General features: G+C 45.3%; 1 protein-coding gene across 1 annotated transcript in view; it reads left to right on the top strand.

Moving 5' to 3' along the window:
- The window catches only part of DNAAF9 (dynein axonemal assembly factor 9), a 225723-nt gene that overhangs the window by 168656 nt on the left and 44491 nt on the right, over positions 1 to 12576 (top strand). Inside the window, exons 29-31 of the mRNA XM_040335514.1 lie at positions 2253 to 2290; positions 9155 to 9290; positions 9595 to 9681. Coding sequence (XP_040191448.1) covers positions 2253 to 2290; positions 9155 to 9290; positions 9595 to 9681 — 261 coding nt within the window. The remainder of the gene's footprint in view (positions 1 to 2252; positions 2291 to 9154; positions 9291 to 9594; positions 9682 to 12576) is intronic.

Genomic DNA, 12576 nt, shown 5'->3' with positions numbered 1-12576 from the left:
CATAAAAAAAAAGAACCGATAGATCCATCTACTTGTTGGCCAGAACAGTAATATTCTGTATTTCATAGAGAAGGGAGATTTTTTTGAGGGGATTTTTTAGGGGTGCCGGTGTCTTGTCAATCTGGTTCCCCTATCTAGATGGTTCCCTGCCTGACTGCACAGGCGCGGATGAAGCCCATGGAAATCGCTGAACCTTGGGTGGCATCCAGGCTCATTCTTTAACATATAACAACAAAAACCTGGGGAATGCCCAGGGAAAAACCAAACCTACTTACCGACCAGCTAACAGAACAACCAATTAACCTGACAGTATGCGTTAAAAACAGGGGTTTTGTCCGCACGCATTTATTCCTTAACATCCCCGTGGATTGGAGGATGTTAAATAAAGAGCCAGGAGGTCGAGCGAGCCGCCCGAGCGAAGCGAGGATGTGAGGCCGACTGGCCACTTACCTCAATATCCACGTCGCCCTGGAGGTTCGGTATTTCCGTCGGCAAGGATTGTGCCTGCGCAGTCAAGACAGGAACCATATCGATAGGAGGAACCATATCGTCAGATCACCGGCAAAAAGAATAATACAGATACTGCAGTATATAAAATGTATACCCACTTTTTATTGTTACAGACAATACAGAATTAAAATAAGTGCTTAGAGGCACAAGTGCAAGGGAGCATCTTGTCCTCAAAGGAATATTAAATCTAGTCACTCAACATAGTAATGGAGTGATTATCCTGACCTGTTTCGCCCTTTTTGGGGCTTCCTCAGGGGACACTTGGAGAACAAGATGTAGCGCCACATGAATATCTCTGCGGGCAAATGCCGGGAACCGGCGTACAGCAAAAAAACGTCCCTTCTCTATTCTTATCCAGGGATGTTGGTTCCTATTTTGACATTGTCACCAATCCATATTACTATCCCTTTCCATTCTGTATTTCATTTTTCCCTTATTTAAGCCAATTGGATCGCAATGTTTGGTTGATATTCTATCTCTATCATTTAACATACACCTATGATAATAATGATAGACTCTTCATTTCTTTTTAAGTAGGCAAAGTTACAAAATCTGCAGGGGATCAAATAATTATTTCCCCCCCACTGTATATTACACGTTGGCGGGGATTCCCCAGTTTACATCACCCCTGATTGCTCCTGTATCTGTCTTTTTTTAAGCTGGTTCCGATTTGTAGCATATGTACAAACAGCACAACAAATTACCAACAATTTGACAGTTCCATCCTGAGGAAGTCGACCGAGTTTGTGAAACGCGTTGAGAGGCAATACCGCGCCGCCATTGACCATGGCATTTTAAAACTATGTGGGCCAGATTCACAGCGGAGATACGACGGAGTATCTCAGATACTCCGTCGTAGCTCTCAGAGTATCTATGCGACTGATTCATAGAATCAGTTACGCATAGATGGCCCTTAGAGCCGACAGGTGTAATTGTTTTACACTGCCGGATCTTAGGATGCAATACCGCAGCCGCCGCTGGGTGGCGTTTGCTTCGTATTCCAGCGTCGGGTATGCAAATTAGCAGTTACAGCGATCCACGACGGATTTTCGCGTTCGGTACGTCGTCGCTAGTCTAGTTTCCCGTTGCAAATTTAGGCGTCGTTTGACCTGCCCTAACTTTAGACGGCACACGTATGTGCTGTTTAAAGTATGGCCGTCGTTCCCGCGTCGAAATTAAAACATTTTTTTGTCTTGCGTAAAACGTCCGGGAATACGAAAGTACGCTACGCACGTCGTCGCCGTTCGAAAAAATGACGTCACTTCGCGCAAAGCACGGCGGGAATTTCAAAACTGAGCATGCGCAGTAGGTCCGGCGCGGGAGCGCGCCTAATTTAAATGGCACACGCCCCTTTGAATTACGCGGGCTTACGCCGGAGGCTGCCAGCGTAAGTTTTCACGCAAGTGCTTGGTGAATCGGGCACTTGCGCTGAATACTTGCGGCGGTGTAACGTATCTACGATACGTTACGCCGCCGCAATTCTACGTGAATCTGGCCCTATGTATTTTTAAATTATATCTACGATGGGTTAAAAAATGTAGGCAGTGGTGTCGGGCAAGTCACAAAGGATTGTGTTTTGAGTGCAATTGATGAATGTTTTGTCCTAAATGTTATATTCTGGGATTCATAAAAATCGAATGATTTTATATATTTGTGACCCCTGTGTGGTACTTTTTTGTCTTTTAGATTTCTTTCACTTGTCACATACACATATTAATTTGTTGTTTTTATTCTTCCTGAAGGTTTTATTTCCCCAAGTTCCTGGAACAGTGTGCACAAGGTATTCTTTATCTCTTTATTAGGATTTCATTTGTAATGTTTCTTTTAAACTGACGTTGTAGATTTTTGTCTGTTAGGATGACGATACTGAGATGAAAGGTCTGCCTCCTCCATACATAAATGGCTTTTATGAATGGTGGGTGGAAAGGGCGGGCATAGTCATTATCTATGACAGGTTTAGTGGCTCGTATTAACCGGTAAACGCCCGGCACTTGTACATATACGTCCACAGAATGGCACGTACAGGCACATGGGGGTACATGTACGTCCCCGCCTTTCCGCGGGTCGGGGGTCCGATCGGGACCTCCCCCCGGTACATGCGGCGGTCGGTAACCCGCGGGGAGCGATCCGGGACGAGGGCGCGGCTATTCGTTTCTAATCGCTCCCCGGAGCTGAAGAACGGCGGCGGTTCCCGTGGCTTCAGGAGCGGGACGGGATGAGGGCGCGGCTATTTGTTTCTAGCCGCCCCCTCGCGATCGCTCCCCGGAGCTGAAGAACGGGGAGAGTCGTATGTAAACACGGCTTCCCCGTGCTTCACTGTGGCGGCTGCATCGATCGAGTGATCCCTTTTATAGGGAGACTCGATCGATGACGTCAGACCTACAGCCACACCCCCCTACAGTTGTAAACACACACTAGGTGAACCCTAACTCCTACAGTGCCCCCTGTGGTTAACTCCCAAACTGCAACTGTCATTTTCACAATAAACAATGCAATTTAAATGCATTTTTTGCTGTGAAAATGACAATGGTCCCAAAAATGTGTCAAAATTGTCCGAAGTGTCCGCCATAATGTCGCAGTCACGAAAAAAATCGCTGATCGCCGCCATTAGTAGTAAAAAAAATTTATAATAAAACTATCCCCTATTTTGTAAACGCTATAAATTTTGCGCAAACCAATCGATAAACGCTTATTGCGATTTTTTTTACCAAAAATAGGTAGAAGAATACGTATCGGCCTAAACTGAGGAAAAAAAATATTTTATATATGTTTTGGGGGGATATTTATTATAGCAAAAAGTAAAAAATATTTATTTTTTTTCAAAATTGTCGCTCTATTTTTGTTTATAGCGCAAAAAATAAAAACCGCAGAGGTGATCAAATACCACCAAAAGAAAGCTCTATATGTGGGGAAAAAAGGACGCCAATTTTGTTTGGGAGCCACGTCGCACGACCGCGCAATTGTCTGTTAAAGCGACGCAGTGCCGAATCGCAAAACCTGGCCTGGGCATTTAGCTGCCTAAAGGTCCGGAGCTTAAGTGGTTAAGCTGGGATCCTCCCATGCTGTGAATATCTGGAGGAGGGGGGCTTTGTGTCAGAGTAATGAACAGGGTGGAATAGAAATCCATGATATTTTTATTTTTTTGTTTTATCAGATTTTTTTTTAATTAAAATTACATTTTTATTCAATTCTTTTTTTATTTTTTTTATCAAATTTATTTTAATAAAATGCTTTTGGAGTAAAAATCTATCCAAAGATAGTTTTCTATTTAACCACTTCAGCCCCGGCTGCCAAATGCCTGGGCCACTTTTTGCGATTCGGCACTGCGTCGCTTTATATGACAATTGCGCGGTCGTGCGACGTGGCTCCCAAACAAAATTGACGTCCTTTTTTTCCCCCCACAAATAGAGCTTTCTTTTGGTGGTATTTGATGACCTCTGCGGTTTGAATTTTTTGCGCTATAAACAAAAATAGAGCGACAATTTTGAAAAAAAATTATATTTTTTACTTTTTGCTATAATATCCCCAAAAATGTATATAAAATTTTTTTTTTTTACCTCAGTTTAGGCCGATACGTATTCTTCTACATATTTTTCGTAAATAAGCGTTTGATTGGTTTGCGCAAAGGTTATAGCGTCTACAAAATAGGGGATAGTTTTATGGCATTTTAATTGATCATTTTTATTTTTTTTACTAGTAATGGCGGTGATCAGCGATTTTTATCGGGAATGCGACATTATGGCAGACACATTGGACACTATATTTTTGGCGCTATTTTGGGACCATTCAGCAATCAGTGCTATAATACTGTGTAAATGTGATTGGCAGTGAAGGGGTTAACCACTAGGGTGCTAGAACGGGGTTAAGTGTGTCCTAGGGAGTGATTCCAACTGTCAGGGGGCATGGCTACGAGTGACATGTCACTGGTCGCTGCTCCCGATGAGAGACACGATCGCGGGCACCCGGCACACATTGAGTCTGCGGGTCATGGAGCTCGTGGCAGGCACGCGCGCACACAGCGGCAAATTCAAATTGATGTAAATATACGTTGATTTGCCTGTCGGTGCCGTTCTGCCAACGTATATCCTTGTGAGCCGGTCCTTAAATGGTTGAATTTTTTTATTTTTATTTTTAACCACTTCCATACCGGGCACTTATACACCTTCCTGCCCTGATCAATTTTTAGCTTTCAGTGCTGTTGCACTTTGAATGACAATTGCGCGGTCATGCTACACTATACCCAAACTAAATTTTATCATTTTGTACCCAGAAATAGAGCTTTCTTTTGGTGGTATTTGATCACCTCTGGGATATTTATTTTCTGCAAAAAAAAATAAAAAATTATCGAAAATTTAGAAAAAAACGTTTTTTTGTTGTTTCTGTTATAAAACATTGTAAATAAGTAAGTTTTCTCCTTCACTGATGGGCACTGATGGTACTGCACTGACGGGCACTGATAAGGCGGCACTGATGGGCACCGATGAGGTGGCACTGATGTGGTGGCATTGATGGGCACTAATGGGCGGCATGGATGGGCTAGGATAGGCGGCACGGATAGGCGGCACGGACGGGCACGGATAGGCAGCATGGACGGGCACGGATAGGCAGCATGGACGGGCACTGATAGGCAGCATGGACGGGCACTGATAGGCAGCATGGATGGGCACTGATAGGCAGCATGGATGGGCACTGATAGGTGGCATGGATGGGCACTATTGTATGTGTTGTACTAATGGATGCCAATCAGTGCCAAACAATGCCTGCCAATCAGTGATGCCCATTGTGGGCACTGATTGGCATTCATTGCGGCACTGATTGGCATCCATTTTCTGTGTCCTCCTCATCCCTGGTGGTCTAGGGTGGCATCCTTTATTTTTATTTTTTTTAATTTCTGGTGGTCTATATGGCCATCCCTGGTGGTCCAGTGGGCATCCCTGGTGGTCCAGTGGGCATCCTCGGGGGGGCTGTGCTGATGATCGATCAGCACAAACCCCCCCTGTCACAGGAGCAGCCGATCGGCTCTCCTCTACTCGCGTCTGACAGATCTATTTAAAGACACTTGTGCCAAAAGAAGCATTGCATTTGTTCCCTGTACAGGCCACCACAAAAAAAAAAAGACCTCCTTCTGAAGTGGCCAATTTCTTGTCTGTCATGCTGATCTCTGGCTTCAATATTTTCAGCCTCTGACCTAGAACAGGTATAAGGAGTTCACTTGCTGCATGGTGGGTCAGGGACTTGTATAAAAAAAGATTGAATCTAGAGATGGCAAGAAAGCTGCTTTTTCAGGAGGAGCTCGGCATATTTTTCTCCATATAGGTATTTTATTTTCTGTAATTGTTGTGCTATAACCATAGGCGTGCACAGGGGGTGTGCCTGGTGTGCCTGGGCACACTCTAATAACCCCGTGCAGTGCAGATCCCCCTGCTGATATTTCACCAAAGCCCCCCAATTATTATGTAAAAAATTATACGAAAATAAACTAATAATAAAAAAATAAAAACACTGGGCCAGATTCATAGAGAAATACGTTGCGCAGCGGCTGCATAACGTATCCCATTTACGTTACACCGCCGCAGGTTTACAGCGTAAGTGCCTGGTTCACAAAGCACTTACCTGTAAACTTGCGGCGGTGTAACGTAAATCCGCTCGGCGCAAGCCCGCCTAATTCAAATGGGGCGGGCACCATTTAAATTAGGCGCGTTCCCGCGCTGAACGTACTGCGCATGCTCCGTCCGTCAAATTACCCGACGTGCATTGCGCTAAATGTCGTCGCAAGGACGTCATTGGTTTCGACGTTAACGTAAATGGCGTCCAGCGCCATTCACGGACGAGTTACGCAAACAACGTGAAATTTTAAATTTTGACTCGGGAACGACGGCCATACTTAACATTGCTTAGACCACCTAGAGGGCATACTTAGTTTTACGCGACGCATCACTACGGAAACGACGTCAATTTAGATCGACGGGCAAAGCGGACGTTCGTGAATCGCCGAAACTAGTCATTTGCATATTCTACGCCGACCGCAATGGAATCGCCACCTAGCGGTCGGCCTAGAATTGCAGCCTAAGATCCGACGGTGTAACACAGTTACACCTGTCGGATCTTAGGGCTATCTATGCGTAACTGATTCTATGAATCAGGCGCATAGATACGACAATCGTATCTCAGAGATATACGACGGCGTATCAGGAGATACGCCGTCGTATCTCTTTTATGAATCTGGCCCACTAACACCAACCGCTGCCCTACTAACACCGTCAATGTTTTAATACATTTAAAAAAAAAATGTACGATTATTTATAAGAGTGTGTTAATATTACGCGAACATACACATGCACACGCGTGTTTGAGTTGTGGGGTGCACACCGCGATGCTATAGGCTGCGCACACCTATGGCTGTAACTGATTTTCTTCCAGCAGTCATTTGGCAAGGATGCTCTTTTCACTACTTGATATACAACTAACCCCTAGGGGGCGCACATACTAATTTCTGCATGCAAGATGATCATCATGATATAGTATTTTGGAGAAAATTTGAAAATCCCATCCAAAATGTAGATGTCCTTTTATTAGATGAGCGATTAAAGGGGTTGTAAAGGTAAAAAAAATTTTCCTAAATAGTTTCCTTTACCTTAGTGCAGTCCTCCTTCACTTACCTCATCCTTCCATTTTGCTTTTAAATGTCCTTATTTCTTCTGAGAAATCCTCACTTCCTGTTTTTCTGTCTGCAACTCCACACAGTAATGCGAGGCTTTCTCCCTGGTGTGGAGAAAGCCTCTTGAGGAGGGAGGGGGCGAGCAGGAGAGTCATGACACTCTCTAATTTTCAGATAGAGAAAGGAACTGTATGTTAGTGGGCTTCCTGACTCTCCTGCTCGCCCCCTCAAGAGGCTTTCTCCACACCAGGGAGAAAGCCTTGCATTACTGTGTGGAGTTACAGACAGAAGAACAGGAAGTGAGGATTTCTCAGAAGAAATAAGGACATTTAAAAGCAAAATGGAAGGATGAGGTAAGTGAAGGAGGACTGCACTAAGGTAAAGGAAGCTATTTAGGGATTTTTTTTTACCTTTACAACCCCTTTAACCTCTTCCTTAGCGGGCCATTGTAAAATGACGTTGGCAGGAACCCTCCCTCGATCCGGGTGGACGTCATATGACTTCCTTTCTTCCCAGCAATCTAGGGCGCGCCCGTGACCCGGCACGCGTGCCCGGCGGCCGAGATGTCCGCTGGGCACCCGCGATTGCCGGTGATCACGGCAGGACCATGGATCTGTGTGAGTAAACACACAGATCCACCTCCTGTCAGAGGTGAGGAGACCGATGTGTGTTCCCAGTACAGAGGAACACACATCGTTCTCCTCCCCTTGTGAGTCCCCTCCCCCCTACAGTTAGAACACACTTTAGGGGACATATTAACCCCTTCAGCGACCCCTAGTGTTAACCCCTTCCCTGCCAGTCACATTTACACAGTGCAGTTTTATAGCACTAATCTCTGTATAAATGTGAATGGTCCCAAAAACGTGTCCGATGTGTCCACCGCAATGTCACGGTCACGTCAAAAATCGCTGATCGCCACCATTACTAGTAAAAAAATAAAAATGCCATAATTCTATTCCCTATTTTGTAGACGCTAGAACTTTTGCGCAAACCGATCAATTGCGCTTATTGCGATTTTTTTTTTTTCAAAAATATGTAGAATATGTAAACTGAGGAAAATTTAAAAAAAAAAAAAAAAAATTATGATATTTATTAAATTCAAAAAGTAAAAGAAATTGTGTAATTTTTCAAAATTGACGCTCTTTTTTGTTTATAGCGCAAAAAAATAAAAACCGCAGAGGTGATCAAATACCACCAAACGAAAGCTCTATTTGTGGGGGGTAAAAAAACATAAAGATTTCATTTGGGTACAGTGTTGCATGACCGCGCAATTGTCATTCAAAGTGCAACAGCGCTGAAAACTAAAAATTGGTCTGGGCAGGAAGGGGGTGAAAATGCCCTTTATGGAAGGGGTTAAAGTGGAGTTCCACCCATAAATATAACATTACATCAGTAGTTTTAAAAAAATGTCATTAGTCCTTTACGGGAAAAACATTTTTTTTTGATGCCTTCAAAGTGTTGTTGCTAGGTAGAATAGTTAATCTTCCCACTTCCTGCACCTAGGTGCTTAATGCTTCCTAACCTACACCGCACAGACTCCTGGGAATGTAGTGGGTGTAACTTTCCAGGAGTCTGTGCACTCCCCAGTCTCAAAGAATCATGTGACTTGGACAGCACAGGTGCTGAAACCTGATCTGACACTGCTTGTGCAGCCCTGAGCATGTGCGAGATCTGCAAGGCTGAAATCCAGGAAGTCATACAGTCTGGCTTCATGATGCCCACACTTAAGATGGCCCCAGTCAATTTCTATTTTATAAAGTGTCTAAATGCTGTAACAACCTAACAAAACGGACCTTAGTTTACAGACTAACTTTACTAGAATACATTATGCTTGTGTATTACAGGGGTATTTATATTTAAAAAGTGAAATTGTGGCCGGAACTCCGCTTTAAATAGATGTTTGGTTAAATGGCATTGTAATAAATTGGTTCAAATTAAGGCCACTATCTATCCCAAAGACCTCTAATCTGATCTTCCATATTGCAGGGATTGTGGGCGCTATAGCGCTAACCAGGCTGACCTGTGAGCAGAGACACCCGTCCCTGGTCCTCCTGCAGAAACTACTGCGGACGGTGAATCCTGGCACTGCCTTCATCTTGGCTGAGAAAGGTGTGATCACCAGGTGAGGAGCATTCCGACCAAGAGGTCTTCTTCTAATCGTCACTCCTTATTGTGGCGCAGTAGCATGGAGTTCACTTAAAACGTTGCTTTTAGTTTAGATTTTAGTGTATCATTTTCGGCTGTTTTAATGCTCATTATGGTACAGATGCCCTTGGCGCCCCATCATGCGTTTTCCTGCTCATTAAATCTCCCTTAGAGTGACAATAGAGGGCGCCGGTCACTTTACGCCCACCGTTTTCTTGCATTAGTTGTCGAAGATTTAAATAAAAAGTGACTTTTTTTCTGCCTCTTTCTTTCCTCTGCAGAAACGAGGACATTGAGCTGGTCCTTTCTGAAAGCAGCTTTTCAAACCCTCAAATGTTGAGAACTCGATATTTGATGTACCCGGGCTGGTAAGTGAATGGAAATCGGAATAGTGCGATATTATTCTAATGACAGATCAGACCTTCCCTTCTGATCCGTTCTCTGGCTGACCCCATTATGATAGACTGGTACTGATTGCTGTGCTGGGTAGACAGTCTTCATGTAAAGCACCAAGCAATAAAGGGCCAGATTCACATAGAAATGCGTTACGCTGCGGCGGCGTAACGTAACCCATTTACGTTGCACCGCCGCAAGTTTACAGCGTAAGTGCTTGATTCACAAAGCACTTACCTGTAAACTTGCGGCGGCGTAGCGTAAATCCGCCCGGGTCAAGCCCGCCTAATTCAAATGGGGCAGGGGCGATTTAAATTTGGCGCGTTCCCACGCCGAACGTACTGCGCATGCTCCGTCCCTAAAATTTCCCGACGTGCATTGCGCTAAATGACGTCGCAAGGACGTCATTGGTTTCGACGTTAGCGTAAATGGCGTCCAGCGCCATTCACGGACGACTTACGCAAACAACGTGAAATTTCAAATTTCGACGCGGGAACTTAACATTGGCTAGACCACCTAGAGGGCAGCTTTAGTTTTACGCGACTTATCTCTACGGAAACAACGTAAATTTAGAGCGACGGGAAAAGCGGACGTTCGTGAATCGGCGTAACTAGTCATTTGCATATTCTACGCCGACCGCAATGGAATCGCCACCTAGCGGCCGGCCTAGAATTGCCGCCTAAGATCCGACGGTGTAAGTCACTTACACCTGTCGGATCTAAGGCCTAGTACACACGAGAGGATTTATCCGCGGATACGGTCCACCGGGATTTGCGAGGATTTTGATCCGATGGAGTGTACTCACCATCGGATCGTAATCCGCGCCGAAATCCCATCGCGATGACGTGTCGCGCCGTCGCCGCGATGATGACGCGGCGACGTGCGCGACGCTGTCATATAAGGAATTCCACGCATGCGTCGAATCATTACGACGCATGCGGGGGATCGATTCGGACGCATTGATCCGGTGAGTCTGTACAGACCAGCGGATCAATCCGTTGGGATGGATTCAAGCGGATAGATTTGAAAGCATGTCTTAAAATTTTTATCCGCTGGAAATCCATCCCAGGGGATAAAAATCCGCGGAAACAGATCCGCTGGATTGTACACACCAGGGGATCTATCCGCTGGAGCCGGTCCGCGGATCAATTCCAGCGGATGGATCCTCAGGAGATATCAGGAGATACGCCGTCGTATCTCTTTTGAGAATCTGGGCCTAAATGTCTATGGTGGCCACCCTAGTGGGTAGGATCATCACTCATACTATGGAATCATTAACAGGTGGAATTCACTGCATCCTGGCTGATTCCCTGGAGTATTTTCTTTTTTCCCCCATAAATTCTTTATTCAGAATAGAACAGCAAAACATACATGTCAAAGAAACGACATAAGATCGTGTACAAATAAAGAAACATGACAGGTACCAAAACCAGGATACGACATAAGATTTTAGACTTAAGACAGTAAGAGACCACAATCGGAGAGTGAGGTACAAAAGTAGCATAACGGGGTGGAGGATCACACTCTCTATTCTCCCCCCCCCCACCCCCCTGAGTCCCCAGGGAGGGGGGGGAAGGAGCACCAGAACGTCTGTGGTCAAAAGCCAAAATGCAACGTATCATAACATAGCATGAAACCGAGGAAGGGCACCCTCAGAGAGCGAGAAGGACAGAAAGAAGAAGAGAAAGAGAGAAAAGAAGAGAAAAAAGAGAAGAAATGTAAAAAACAAAAACAAAGGGGGGGGGGGGGGTGGAGGGAAACAAGGAAGTTCCTAGGGAGGGGGGTAAAGACAAGGGAAGAGAAAAATAAAAAAGGGGGGAGATCAGGGTGAGAGGGGACATGAGTGGATCCACACCCGCCCCCCCTCCCCCACAAAACCAAGCCCACAGCAGCAAAAGCAATGCCACGGTCGTGTGAATGCAGCCCTAAGGCTGCATTCACACCTGAGCGTCGGTCGTTCGGCGTTTTTTTCGGCGTTTTGTCGCGCGTATTCATGCTTATTTGCGCATTTGCATACAGCGTTGTCCGACGTTTTTGTACTTTGACGTTTTTTTATTTTAGCCAATAGGAAAAACTATCATCTTTTCATCACTTGTTGCTATGTTGGTAGATTTTTTTAATCTTCTGCATGGGCGACAAGTTCTATTGATTAAAGCGACGAAACGCCCGTAGCAAACGCCCGTTGTCGCGCAAGTCGCTTGAATCGACCGTTTCCATTACTTTCTATGGGAAATGGGAACGCTCAAATACGCCTAAACCGCCCGATACGCGCGACAAAAAAGGGTCCGGAACTTTTTTTGGCTACAGGCGATGGGCGTCAGGCGCATCAGCGTTCAGATGTGAACCATCCCCATAGACTTTCATGTATTTTGGTCCCTCTGGCGTTTGTGAGCGTCGCGCTACAGGCGACAAAACGCCTAGGTGTGAATGGGCTCTAAGAGACAAACTGAACCCTGGAGTATTTTAAAGGGAACCTCCATTGTTATCACTTTAATTTTTTATACCATTTTTGCACCTTTTTTACACTCTTAGCACAGTGGAACCTCGGATTATGTTCATAATCCAAAGTACTTGCATAACAAAGCGAGTTTCCCCATTGAAGTCATTGGAAACTAAAATAGTTTGTTCCGCATTGACTTCAATGGCATGCAATGCCGCATGTGGCCTGAGGTGGGGGGCGCCGGAGAGCCTCGGAAACGTCCGGAAAGGCCCGAGGGACACCTCGGAAACACTCCGTTCCCGTGCCTTTCCAAGGTTTGCCAAGGTCAGACGAGCTGTCCTCGGGCCTTTCCGTGCATTTCCGAACGGCGCCGTTTGGCTCTAGCACACCCAACCCCCCACCGACCCTAGGCCAAACACAGTACTGCACA

Source organism: Rana temporaria, chromosome 1 (genome assembly GCF_905171775.1).
Source record: "Rana temporaria chromosome 1, aRanTem1.1, whole genome shotgun sequence".
Taxonomy (NCBI): domain Eukaryota; kingdom Metazoa; phylum Chordata; class Amphibia; order Anura; family Ranidae; genus Rana; species Rana temporaria.
This window is presented reverse-complemented; position numbering and strand designations above follow the sequence as displayed.